Here is a 13,238-nt window from a genome sequence, read left to right as displayed (position 1 = left end):
AAGAAACCAGGACAAAGCACACCTCTTAAAGCCACAGCATCGTCACAGATGCCTGGGCTCCAAGTTCTGAAATTCCCTCCCTAAACGTCTCCAACTCAGTCTTTTTTTAATGCCGTCCTTAAAACCTGCCCCCCTGATAGAGCTCTTAGCGATCTCTGCCAATACCTCCTTAAGTGGTTTGGTGCTACATTCTGTTTCATAATGCTCTCTACTCCAGTAAAGGTGCTACAGAAATACAAGGTTTTCTTGGTAGACTATGACAGTCCACTTGACCATGTTGAGATGCACCTACACTAAATGGATTTCAGTGGTTCAGGAAAGTGGCTCTCCACCACCACCTTCTCCAGGACAATTAAGGATCGGCAATAAATACTGGCCTTGCCAGCAACACAAGCATCAAATTAACCATTTTTCAAAAAAAAAATAAAGCTGACATCAGTCTTGTCTGCTCATGTACAATCCTGTAAAGACTACTGGTTAGGGACTGAGAATGGAAGCCCTTGCTAAATTGTTGAATTCTCCCTCCCCTGTAGAGTTCAATTGCTACTTAGCTGAAGGTCAGTTCAATCCCCATACACTGAGCCTGGGATCTTGCTGCTCCCTACATGTAGATCTGGGTGTCACTGTTAACCCTAGGGCAAACTAGTTTGGAGCTGGGATACAAAGGTTATTTACCCACATTATTCACTGGAGCAGAAAGACCAACTGAGATGTCTATGCTCTCCAAAATGATGCTAGCGTTTCTTCCTCTTGCTTTTTGTTTTTGGAATGATTCTCGAGTGATCCAAATGTCAGAGAAGCTGGCAGCTCGGAAGGAGGCCATTCAGCACATTGTACCTGTGCTGGCTCTTTGACATAGCAGCCAGGCGTAGTTCCACATACTCTTCTCTTGATTTGTAATCCTGTATGTTCCTCACCTTCCACTGTGTCTGGCCACCTCTAGTTGCTTATGGCATCAATGTCTACATCCTTCTGTGTCTCAATGTCAAGTTTTGCTTTTTAACACTATTGTAAAGTGCCTTATATTATTTTGAAGGCATTATATAAGTATAAGTTGTACTTTCCACTTTGCGCTGCCCTTTTATGATGTGGATGAATACATTTTCAAAGGGAAAAGTGTGTTTGAACAGATGGTCTGTTCATTTTTCTCAGCACTGGAAATCAGTCCTGAAGTGAAGCTGTTCGACACATTATAGTGTAAGTTTGTTTTAAAATGAGAGTATTACTGCAACACCTAAACAGATGATTGATTGAGATTTTAATGTTGAGGTGGTTAACTCAGTGATTAATCTTTGGGAGACTGCTGTGAACGCAAATCCAGGAGAAAAATCATGAACACATTCATATAAACAGTGCCTTTCTCGTTTTCTGTGAACAATTCCGTTATTGATAAAAATCGTGGAAATTTGAGAAAATGATTGACTGAACTAGAGGTCATGTCATTCACCCTTCAAGAATGGGTTCAGTCTCTGAATTGCCAGCTGCATGTGGGCGAGGTCCTATGAGCCTGTACTGTTGAGGGAAGAGGAATGGATGTTAAAGGAGCCATAGCTCAGAGCAGCAGGAAGCTCTCCCAGAGTCCAGATAAATATTATCTCTCATCCAACAAAAAAATCAATACTGTTCATACCATTTCAGTTCTGGGATTTTGCTGCTGGTCGATATCCTTTTCTGGTGCCATACTCATGTAAGCCTGCCACATGTGTCTACATAACAACCTTTGAAAGGTAGCAGTAGATTTCAAAATAACACCTTTTAAAAGGCAGCCTCATAAGGTGGATGGAAATTGTTGTGTTCTTGCAGAGATCTGGGTTAAGCAAAAAGAAAAACTTTTAAAATCACTAGATGACATTCTGATGCATGAACTTTCCAGTATGGATGGTCTCTATCTTCCAGTCAAGCAGTCAGTCAGTTATATAATGTAACAGTCACACAAGAATAGAGGTCAGACTATATATGAACACCTGAGATATCATATCTGTGTACATAATCAGGGTTAAATGAACTTCACAACATTTGTCACAACAAAAACAGTTTTGTGGTATATGTTATACGGGCTAACATACAGGGAAGCACTTCAACCATATCATATAGGCAGTGCTATGTTACCCAGAGGAAACTAAAAATAAACTAGAAATAAACCTGCATTTCTGTACCACCTTAGGATATCTCAAAGTGCTTTACAGCCAAGGAAGACACTTTTGAAATATAAGAAGGAAACACATAACAGCCAAATCAGGCACAGCAAGTCTCATAAACTGCAGTGATAGAAAATCAATGCTGCTGCTGATATTTAGCTACTCTTGCCAGGTGATCTGCTGTCATGGTATGCCATGCTCATCTTTTCTTGTGCCATCCTTCCACATCCAGTACAGGGGGAATAAATCTGTAATGCCACTGCATTAAAACACTTGGTTACACTTGGAGAAACCAGAAAAGGTTCGAACCTAGTGAAGGGCAAATTCACTCAAGATGATCTTCACACAAATGTGGGATTGGAAAATTTTATCTCTGCTTTTATTGGACCAGAGAAGGATTGGAGGTGACCAATAGATGCTGAGAGGTTTAGATGGAGAAAAACTCTTCCCTCAATAACCAGAAATCTAGGATTTAAAATAATTGTCAAATGATCCAGAGGAGAGGTGAATGTTTTCACTCTGAAAGTTGTCAGGATCAGGAACATTCTCTTCCTGAAAAGGTGGAAGAAGCTGATCCCATACTCTTACCTCAAAGCAAATCTACGATAATGACAAATGAAGAGTTTCATGTCAGGAATGCTTTCCAAAGCTGAGAGAGCCCAAGAACACACATCCGTTGAGCAAAATATATTGAACCACAGCAAGAAAGGAACACGAAAAATGAAAGGTACAACAATTTGATCTCTCAGCAGTGCCTGGTTGTCAGTGCACTCAGTTCCAGAGATACAAAATAAAGTGCTAAAACAGCATTTGCAGCAAATAACTGGATGAATAGACTGAACCTAATGATTAACAACACTGCATTGACTGCTAAATGTTTTTCTGATTTAATGGACAGACAAGCATGGGCTCTTGTAAGTGTGGTTGGTGCTGGTAACTCATCTTGCAGTGAGTCTGTCCGAGACTATGAGAACCATGACACAGGAGGGAAAGCAAGAGCCAGCAGGGAGTTTGTCACCGTGGATGGAGTGAGATTCTCAGTGTCTGCCTCAAGTCAATGGAAGAAAGGTACTATATAATTGTAAAGACAAAACACTGCAATATGGTGGATGTCTGAAATAAAAACGTAGAATATTGGAAATACTGAGCAGGTCAGGCAGCACCCGTAGGGATAAAAACAGAGCGATTGTTTGAGATTCTGATGAAGGATCAGAAATGTTAACCTGTTTCTCGCCAAAAATTATTGGCCTGAGCTTTGTGGTGCTAATGACTGCAGTTGTTAGCTAGAATATCTGGGTAAAACAGGCAGCAACTTCTTCTGTCCTCGTTTTTCAAGGACTGCAACTTCCCCTCCACAGTGGTCGGAAACGCCCTCGATCGCGTCTCTCGCATTTCCCGCAACTCATCCCTCACACCCCCTCCCCGCAACAACAACCAAAATAGAATCCCCCTCGTCCTCACGTACCACCCCACCAACCTCCGGATCCAACGCGTCATCCTCTGACACTTCCGCCATCTGCAATCTGACCCCACTACCAAAGACATTTTTCCCTCCCCACCCTTATCTGCTTTCCAAGGGACCACTCTCTTCGTGACTCCCTTGTCCGCTCCACACTCCCCACTCCCCACCAGCCCCACCTCACCCGGCACTTTTCCCTGCAACCGCAGGAAGTGCTACACCTGCCCCTACATCTCCCCCCTCACCCCCATCCCAGGCCCTAAGAAGACCTTCCACATCAAGCAGATGTTCACCTGCACATCTGCTAATGTGGTATACTGCATCCGCTGTACCCGTTGTGGCCTCCTTTACATCGGGGAAACCAAGCGGAGGCTTAGGGACCGCTTTACAGAACACCTATGCTCGGTTCGCACTAAACAACTGCACCTCCCAGTCGCGAACCATTTCAACTCCCCCTCCCACTCCTTGGACGACATGTCCATCCTGGGCCTCCTGCAGTGCCACAACGATGCCACCCGAAGGTTGCAAGAACAGCATCTCATATTTAGCTTGGGAACCCTGCAGCCCAATGGTATCAAAGTGGACTTCACAAGCTTCAAAATCTCCCCTCCCCCTACCGCATCCCAAAACCAGTCCAGCTCGTCCCCACCTCTCTAACCTGTCCTCCCACCTCAAGCCCCACCCTCATCTCCTACCTACGAGCCTCATCCCGCCTCCTTGACCTGTCCGTCCTCCCTGGACCGACCTATCCCCTCCCTAACTCCCCACTTACACTCACCTTTACTGGCTCCATCCCCACCTCTTTGACCTATCTGTCTCCTCTCCACCTATCTTCTCCTTTTATCCATCTTCTATCTGCCTCACCCTCTCTCCCTATTTATTTTAGAATCCCCTTCCCCTCCCCCATTTCTGAAGAAGCGTCTAGACCCGAAACGTCAGCCTTCCTGCTCCTATGATGCTGCTTGGCCTGCTGTGTTCATCCAGCTGTGCACCTTGTTATCTCAGGTTCTCCAGCATCGGCAGTTCCTACTATCTCTGCAACTTCTGCTGTTCACTCACCCATTGTTAATCATGAAAATTACTGTTTGTGTTACCCTGTTGCCCTACAGGTTGTGTGGGATAAAAACCGAAAGAACTGCGGATGCTGTAAATCAGAAACAAAAACAGAAGTTGCTGGAAAAGCTCAGCAGGTCTGGCAGCATCTGTGAAGAGAAATCAGAGTTAATGTTTCAGGTCCGGTGATCCTTCCTCAGAAGGTTGTGTGGGATATTGCTCGTAAATTGAAACTTAGCAGTGATCACTTCCATGGCATGAACTTGGGTTAATTGCCCAATATTCTTGTTCGAAAGATTAAAATGTTCGAGCTTATGGAATTGGGATTGATGGAATTCTTTTTAATAGTATAACACTGGTGAATAACTTCCCTGATCCTGACAATATAATTTATAAGTGTTGGGTCTCATTCCTTCAGAAGAGAATTAATGTAATTTTAAATGAGCCTTCTCTGCAAAATTTTTCTATATGCCCACGACTTTACTTTTATCCTATTTAAAGATTTCCATTTGATTCGTAATCCTTGATTTTGATCTTATGCTTTGCTTTCTGTGTGGCTCACTAAGGAATCTGCAGTCTGACCATTTGAACAGTCTCTGAGCTGCTGATCGATACTGCAGGTGCCCTATAGAGGGGGCTGAATTCAAACAGATGCATGAAAAGTGGAAATCTCCCTGACTAATCCATTAAAAGTGCCTGGGCAATTGGATGTGATATGAATGGCACAAGACATTCCTTTGCGACGTAGACCAGAATCTGGGCTGATGTTGTCCCCGTTCTTCTAGAACTGCTGTAGTCCAATCTGATGACCCAGACAGTGCTGTCTGGTGGGGTGGGTTGGGGAGCTCTGCGACTTTTACCGAGTGTAATGAAGAAACAGCAATATGCCTCGAGTTTGGATGGTGTGTGACTTAAGGGAGAACTTGGAAATGGTGGCATTCCCATGGCACCTGCATCTTTGTCGCTGTACAGAGCAGAATCTATGGTTTTAGAAGGTACTGTTAAAGGACCCTTAGCAAGTTGGTGCTGAGCACCTGGTAGATGGTATGCACAGTTGCCATGGTACGCTGGTGCTGGAGGAAGTCGGTGTTTGGGGTGTTTTTCAAGCATGCTGTTTGTCTCCACAAGACTTATTCAATATGGAGAAAGCTCATCACTCTGTGATAGATCAGATCCAATATTGGACGTCTAGCCAAACTCTGTCTAATCTTACAATCTACATGTCACACAATAGCATTTGGGAGTGAGAATCTTTGGGACAGTTTCTTGTTCTCCAAACCATAATTTTTCTTTAAGCTGCATCTCATGCACAATAATCATTCCAATTGAGATTGAGCCATATGGAGTCCGTTGTTCATTAAACCTTTTGGAACATGCACTGAGAGGTGAAACTTGTCCTGTAACACTGCCCAGGCTGGGGTTTGCCTGTCGAAGAGAGTGAAGGCTGAGTGACTGACCTGATCAAGGGCTTTAAGGTTATGAAAGAGTTTGATAAAGAAGATGTTCCCACTTCTTGTTGAGGGTGAGACTGTTGGTGGTGCTGATCAAAATTAGAGGATCTTACTATAAAGTTATTAATAAATCCAGAGTTACAATGTGGAATTTTGCGGAACAGGAAATACTTGATGTGAATTATATTGATGTATTTAAAGGAAAAGTATATAAAAATGAAAGCGAAAGGACTAGAAGAGTATGTTGATGGCGTGAGATGAAGAGGGAATGGGAGCAGTCCATGTGGAGCATTTATAAGGCACATACCAAATGGCCTGAATGATTGGTTTCTGTTCATTGTATGCTGTAAAATCAACACTTACTGCCTATATTTACAGTTAAGTGGAGTAAAAACAGTTTATTTGAATCTTTCATTTTCTAACGTGCCCAGTTCACAATTTCCAAACTATCTGCCGGAGGCAGGAAAATACAAGATTGTTTTAATTATAATTTTATTTGTGTGTGTCTCTCTGTCTCTGATTTCTTTCATCTGGTCAGGGATACCCCTGTCAGAATTCCATGTGGAGGTGTCTGGTGGCTTTATCCTGGACCTGCTAGATGAGGTAGAAGGCTGGGAGAAAGATGACCAGATTGTTATTGCCAGTACCGATTACTCCATGTACCAGGCTGAGGAGTTTACTCTGCTTCCCTGTCCTGAATGCACAAGGCATCAAGTCAAAGTCAAAGGTAGGTTGAAGAGGGTCATCAACATACTAATGGGCAGGTCAAAGACTGGTTGGTCCATCTAACCTGTCCCATGCATACATCACGACTGGACCATCGGGACGAGATGCTTTCCTCCAATTTCCCCCAACACAGCCATGTAGTCTATCGGGAGATTAGGGAAAACAGTCGCCTTGGGCGAGAGGGAGCGGCGATTAAATTATATAGGTTGCACCAAATCTCAGTAGGAGCACCAGGCACTTTGACCTTCTCTTTTATTTATTTTGAATTGTATTTGGGAAGATATTGTCTGGATACATACAATTTATATGGAATGGAAGCATTCTGTCTATGGCAAGCTGAAATACATACTGTATATTTCCCCGCTGGTCAGCTTCATGTCCATGGGAGATAAATATAGGCCAAGTTTCAGACAGTAGATGTGCCTGATCTTTGCTCATTTCAGGGTAGCAATCGCTGGACCTCTAGGTACCATGGATGATTTGGGTGATGCAGTGGTGACTGTAGGAGAGTGTAAGGTCATCTAAAGGGACTTAATATCAGGTAATTGCATTTTATTAAGGTCCAAATGACCACAGACTATGGTTTTGTTTGGTTCCTCTTTAATCAACGTCAATAATGAAAGAAAATGATTGGCTGTTTTCACCATCCCCTTCATACCTCCCCAACAATATTCAGTCTACCAATAAAAAGGCACTGAACATCAGAAAACGACTTCTATTTTTCGAATTTGTGACTAATGTTCTCGCTTAATTGTGATGTGTTTTGTGTAATTGCACATAATATTCTTCAACCAGTTACAATGAAGCAAGATGCATTTGGATGCAAGGACTGAGATTGTTGTAGAAACAGGAGGAAATGTTCTCCTGATAAAGTGAAATAGGCTGTAATCAGTCTCCTGACATGGGGATAAGCAAGGGTGATACCAGACAGGTGGGTGGGGGAATAACCAATTTTTTTTGGCACAAGCCACATGCTAGAGGTAAATTGAAATGTTTTTGCTTCGCCACAGGCGGGGAGGGGATTCTGAACAACCCACATTGACAGCCTAGTGAAAAATTTATCTCTTCAGTCAACCATTCCGTCAGTGAATAATAAATATTGAGCCACTGCTTTCTTGAAAAATAAATACAAATTATTTTTCTTCAATATTATTTCTACGTCATGAGGTATTTTAACAAGAGTTGTAACATTTTCACTGTTATTATAAAAATCCTGTTAAAAACTTGAAAGAAAGCCTATGTACTAAAATGGACACAATATGTTTCTCTTTGTTTTTGAAAAATATTACCACCGCCTTTTACTCTCCAAAGCTTGCCATTCTGCATCTGTCAAAACCCTTTGAGTCTTAGAGTTATTACAGCAGAGGAGGAGGCTATTTGATATATTGAGTCAATGTCAGCTCTCCAGTCAATCCCATATCCCCACTTTATCCTTGTAGCCCTGCATGTGCCTATCCAACTCTCTTTTGAAATATTTGATAGTTTTAACTACCTTCAACCTCGTAGGTAGTGAGATCATTATTGTCACTGGCTTGTAAAAATATTCTGTCTTCTGTCCCCCTGCATCTCTTACCCAAAACCTATAAACATGTGTTACCTTGTCCTAGTACCATCAACTAATGGGAGCAACCTTTCTTATTCTCTCTTGTCTAAGTCTGTCATAATCTTGCACACTGCTATCCAATATCTCTGAATGTTTCAGTATTTCTGTCTTGCTCTATTGCCAAAATTTCCTTAAGCCTTTCCATTATAGAATTGAATCATATAATTCCTACAGTGTGGAAGCAGGCTACTTGGCCCATTGACTCCTGCCCAGACCCACCCACCCACCTACCCTTTCCCTGCAACCCGGCATTTCCAATGGCTAATCTACCTAGCCTGCACACTATGGGGCAATTTAGCATGGCCAATCCAGCTAACCTACACATTTTTTGGACTGTGGGAGGAAACCGGAATACCCGGGGGGAAAACCACGCAGACACAGGGAGAATGTGCAAACTCCACACAGATGGTCGCCCGAGGTTGGAATCGAACCCAGGTTCCTGGGGCTGTGAGGCAGCAGTGCTAACCACTGAGCTACCATACTGCCTAAGGATGAAGGTATATTCCCTTCATATACCCGGGATTATTCTGTTGCCTTGCTGAGTCACCTCATTCCGACAGTACAGAAATAAAGAATGGTTCAGTGGTTGACTCTGCTGCCTCACTGCACCAGGGACCTGGGTTCAATTCCAACCTTGAGTGACTGTATGTGTGGAATTTGCAGATTTGCGCTTTGTCTGCGTGGATTTCCACTGTGTGCCCTGGTTTCCTCCCACAGTCCAAAGATGTATAGGTTAGGTGGATTGGTCGTGTTAAATTGCCCGTAGTGTCCAGGGATGTGCAGGCTCGCTTAATCAGCCATGACAAATGCAGGGTTACAGGGATAGGGTGGGTGGTTGGGTCTAGATGGCCAGTGCAGACTCAGAGGCCATTTGGCCCACTTTCCGCACAGTAGGGTTTCTATAATTCTAAATAGCCATCAAGTGACAAATAGGTCCATGTTGGTATTTATGATCCACACAAGGCTCCTTCCACTCTTTTTGTTTCTGACCCTATTAAGATATCGTTCTATTGCTTTCTCCCTCATTTGCTTAGTTAAAGGCATCTATGCTAATTGTTCTATTCAGAAAGCCAGTTGGTGAAGGATAGAGCTACAGCCAGTCTTTATTCAGTCTTACATTTCTTTGTAGAGTGAAATATTACAAGTGTATACCTCCCAACTCAATCACACCACATTTTCAGTAAATGTATCTTTATATGTGCTCAAATTAAACCCCACTGAATGCCATTCATCTGCAGGTGATTGAACTTGATCAATCTATTCACTGCTATGGCTTCATGTACAGCAAATTCCATGTTCTCATTACTTGCTGGATAAAGACTTTTCCTATTGGATTTTATAGAGCTACTAGATAGTTATGCCACTGACTTTTAAATTTTGCTTTGAACTCGGACTGTTTTGATGATGTATCATCTCTGCACACAGTTGGTGCCATAACTTGTGGCTTTAATGTTTCCTTTAATGTTTCCAGAAAAGGCTCAGTTTCTTCACATTGGAGAGATTATGGATGGGATAGACATGAGAGCAGAGGTGGGAATTTTGACAAGGAACATTGTAATTGAGGGGGAGATGGAAGATTCCTGCTATGGTGACAACTGGTGTCAGTTCTTTAAACACGACACATTTGGAGGACATTTGAAGGTGAGTTTGATTGCTACTGACAAATACTTGTGTCCCACCTGAGGTTTGATTGTATTCCTTTGACAAAGTGTGGTCTGACTTTAATTATAGTTCAACAGGAAACACTAATTCATTTTGAAACTTTTGTTCTCATAGTATTTGGAGAGACATTGACTGTTTATCAAGGAGCAATACAAAGGGAATAACTTTTTATATGTTCCATTGATCACAGTCATCAACTGTCATGTAAATTGGATTATTATTGTCAAGATCTCTTGGGATCTTATGTTTCAATGCAATCCACTGTGGGGTTTTTTCTGAACATCTGGCCTATCCTCTTCAACTTTTCTTCACAATACAGCCATCTCTCATCTCAGGAATCAATCTAGTGAATTCTTCCTCACAAGGTTCAGCTTTGAAAGGGCTTACTGTAGTACTTATGGCATCTCCTTCTGAGATTATTCTGTTCTGGTCTAGGGTAAAAAAAGTCCTAAAAATTAAACCAAAAATAATCCTCAGAGGCAATGACAGGGCTTGGCCTTTCTTCTTGAGTTTCATTTTGAGTAGAAACCCAATTTTAATCTTTATTTTGTTCCTCTGTTCTGTTAAAGGTTATGAAGAATTTTACATCTGTTCATCTCTCTAATGTGGAGTTGATGCACATGGGCCAACAGATTATGGGCAGCTACCCTGTGCACTTTCACCTCTGTGGGGATGTGGATAGACATGGGGGCTACAGTTCACCAACATATCTGAAAAGCCTTGCAATTCATCACTGTTTCTCCAGATGTGTCACTGTCCATGCAACCAATGGCTTGTTGGTAAGTACTTCTTTTGCTAACTGGTCTGGCTTGTCACTTCTTACGTGGAAAGTACAGACCAGCCTGCTCAATGGGTTTATGGGGCAAGTGTTTATGCTCTGCCTATGCTTCCCCTTAAATAAATGGATGATATTTGTCTTAACTACCTTGTGTAATAACAAGTTCAACATTGTGACTACTTTATATGTAAGAAAGTTTCTTCTGCGTAACTTATTCAATTTATTAGTGATTACCTGCATTTATTGCCTGTGATTTTGGGATTTCCTAACCAGTGGTAACATTTTCTGTATCAAATCGCTTCATAATTTTAAAGACCTCAATGAAATCAACCCTCAGTCTTTTCTTTGCTAGAGGAGAGGTTCCCAGCTTGTTCAGGCTTTTCCTATAGTTTTATAACCTCTCGGTTCTGGTGTTTTCCTTGTAAGTCTCTTCTGCGCCTTCTCTAGGTCTCTACAATTATTTTGGTAATATTGAAGTATGAACTGTGTACAGAATCTCCGAAATCAAAAGTTTGAAGGAATGCATTATTTCACAGTCACATTACTTTAATGCTGTTTGTAGAGTGTGTGATCTGATGAAAAAGATACTTTGCTGCCTGGATTATAGAATTTTGAGCCTTTTTAACAGCTGCCTGGAAATCTTTGGCTAGAATATCCTATTTCTCTCTGGGAGTGGATTAATTGCACTGAAATATAATAGGTGGCCTGCGTTAACAACAACAAATTGCATTCTATGTCACCTTTGACATGGTGAGATGCCCCAAGGCCCTTCAAAGGAACATTCTCATATTTCTTCCTTTTGTCCCTCCCAACAGGGTCTGGTGATTAATTTGCAGTCTCCAGGATGATTCTGGAAAGTTGGTGATTTCTAGATGCTATAAACACACAGTGTACACAATGTAAGGTCAATGGGATGAACAAACATTATGACCGCAGTACTTTGGTTGATGCTATTTTATACAATCGTTGATAACTTTCCTATCAACATGCAGTTTGCTTCAGACGTACCTGAGAATCTCTTACTTAATGACACTTAACAGGCTCACTACCTGCTCTCGCCACCCCCAACCTCCACCCCTTTGAATGATGAACAATGGTTCCTATGGATCGGTAAATTTTGTTGGACAAATCGCTGCAAGGAAAAGCCAAGCTTGCTTTTATATTTCTGTCCTTTTTCCAGATAAGTGACACTGTTGGCTATGACACACTTGGGCATTGTTTCTTCTTGGAAGACGGCATTGAGCAGCGGAACACTCTCTACCACAACCTCGGCCTTGTCACCAAACCTGGGACTCTTCTGCCCACAGACAGAAATGATGCAATGTGCTCCTTAATTCTTAACAATGTTTATGGCAGTTACATCCCTGTGCCAGCGACTGATTGCAAGTAAATGTTGCATTTTTGGGGCCATTCCAATTACCTGTGCAATTTGTTACATCCGGAGAATTTGTGATTTTATTTTTTGTTTAAAACAATAGTTTATTTGTTTTGCAAAGAAACATAAAGTTAGAATCAGCTAAACAGTTTTGACTGACAAAGCAGAACACTTTGGTCAGAAAGAATGATACCTATTTTCATTGGATACCTGGGGAGATAGCCAAACTCCTAGGTTTCAATTTTCTGTGTCCAGAGATCTGCACAGTTGGGATATTGCAAATACCAAGGTAAAAGATTGAAGAACCTTGCGTGCAAGTGTGTTACAAATAAATTATGTTTCACCTCAATTTCCTCAATCTTTTGTGCCCAATTGCATCATGGTTCATTATGGATACTCCATCCCTGGGTAAAAGAGCTGGAAGCACACATTTCCTGCAATTGCACTGATCATTCAATGTCTTGGCAGTGTGGGAGTGAGGGGATGGGGAGTAGTGTGGGAAAGTGCAGTTGAGGTAGATCAGCTATGATCTTATTGAACGGCAAAGCCAGCTCAAAAGCTGAATGGCCTCCTGCAGCTCCTGTGCTATGCTAATTCTACAATTCTATGAGAATGGGGAGCATCTGTTCAAGGCAGCAACTGTTTTGATTTATTCAGGCGTAACTCTCTTTCTCTCACAGGGCAGTTTCGACTTTCTGGATTGCCAATCCCAATAACCACCTCATCAGCAACGCAGCTGCAGGTTCACAGGTGAGTCCAAATTCCTAGCAGATTCATAAGTCCTTGGGTTCATGGGGATTTTGTAATGCCCAGTTTTTGGTATTAGCCACAGTGATGCTTAATTCTGCTGGAACATTTGAAACCAGACTTTACTGGAGTAAGGCATCTAATGGTTTATTGAGATAACAAGGTGTAGAGGTGGATGAACACAGCAGGCCAAGCAGCATCAGAGGAGCAGGAAAGCTGACGTTTCGGGTATGGACCCTTCTTCAG

The 13,238-nt window shown here is 42.2% G+C and overlaps 1 protein-coding gene across 2 annotated transcripts in view; it reads left to right on the top strand.

Moving 5' to 3' along the window:
• The window catches only part of cemip2 (cell migration inducing hyaluronidase 2), a 71,583-nt gene that overhangs the window by 24,932 nt on the left and 33,413 nt on the right, over positions 1-13,238 (top strand). For both annotated transcript variants that reach the window (XM_020513859.2, XM_048592993.1), the window contains exons 5-10: positions 3,037-3,206; positions 6,640-6,828; positions 9,902-10,071; positions 10,662-10,871; positions 12,051-12,256; positions 12,926-12,995. In XM_020513859.2, coding sequence (XP_020369448.1) covers positions 3,037-3,206; positions 6,640-6,828; positions 9,902-10,071; positions 10,662-10,871; positions 12,051-12,256; positions 12,926-12,995 — 1,015 coding nt within the window. The remainder of the gene's footprint in view (positions 1-3,036; positions 3,207-6,639; positions 6,829-9,901; positions 10,072-10,661; positions 10,872-12,050; positions 12,257-12,925; positions 12,996-13,238) is intronic.

Source organism: Rhincodon typus, chromosome 3 (genome assembly GCF_021869965.1).
Source record: "Rhincodon typus isolate 14 chromosome 3, sRhiTyp1.1, whole genome shotgun sequence".
NCBI lineage: Eukaryota > Metazoa > Chordata > Chondrichthyes > Orectolobiformes > Rhincodontidae > Rhincodon > Rhincodon typus.
This window is presented reverse-complemented; position numbering and strand designations above follow the sequence as displayed.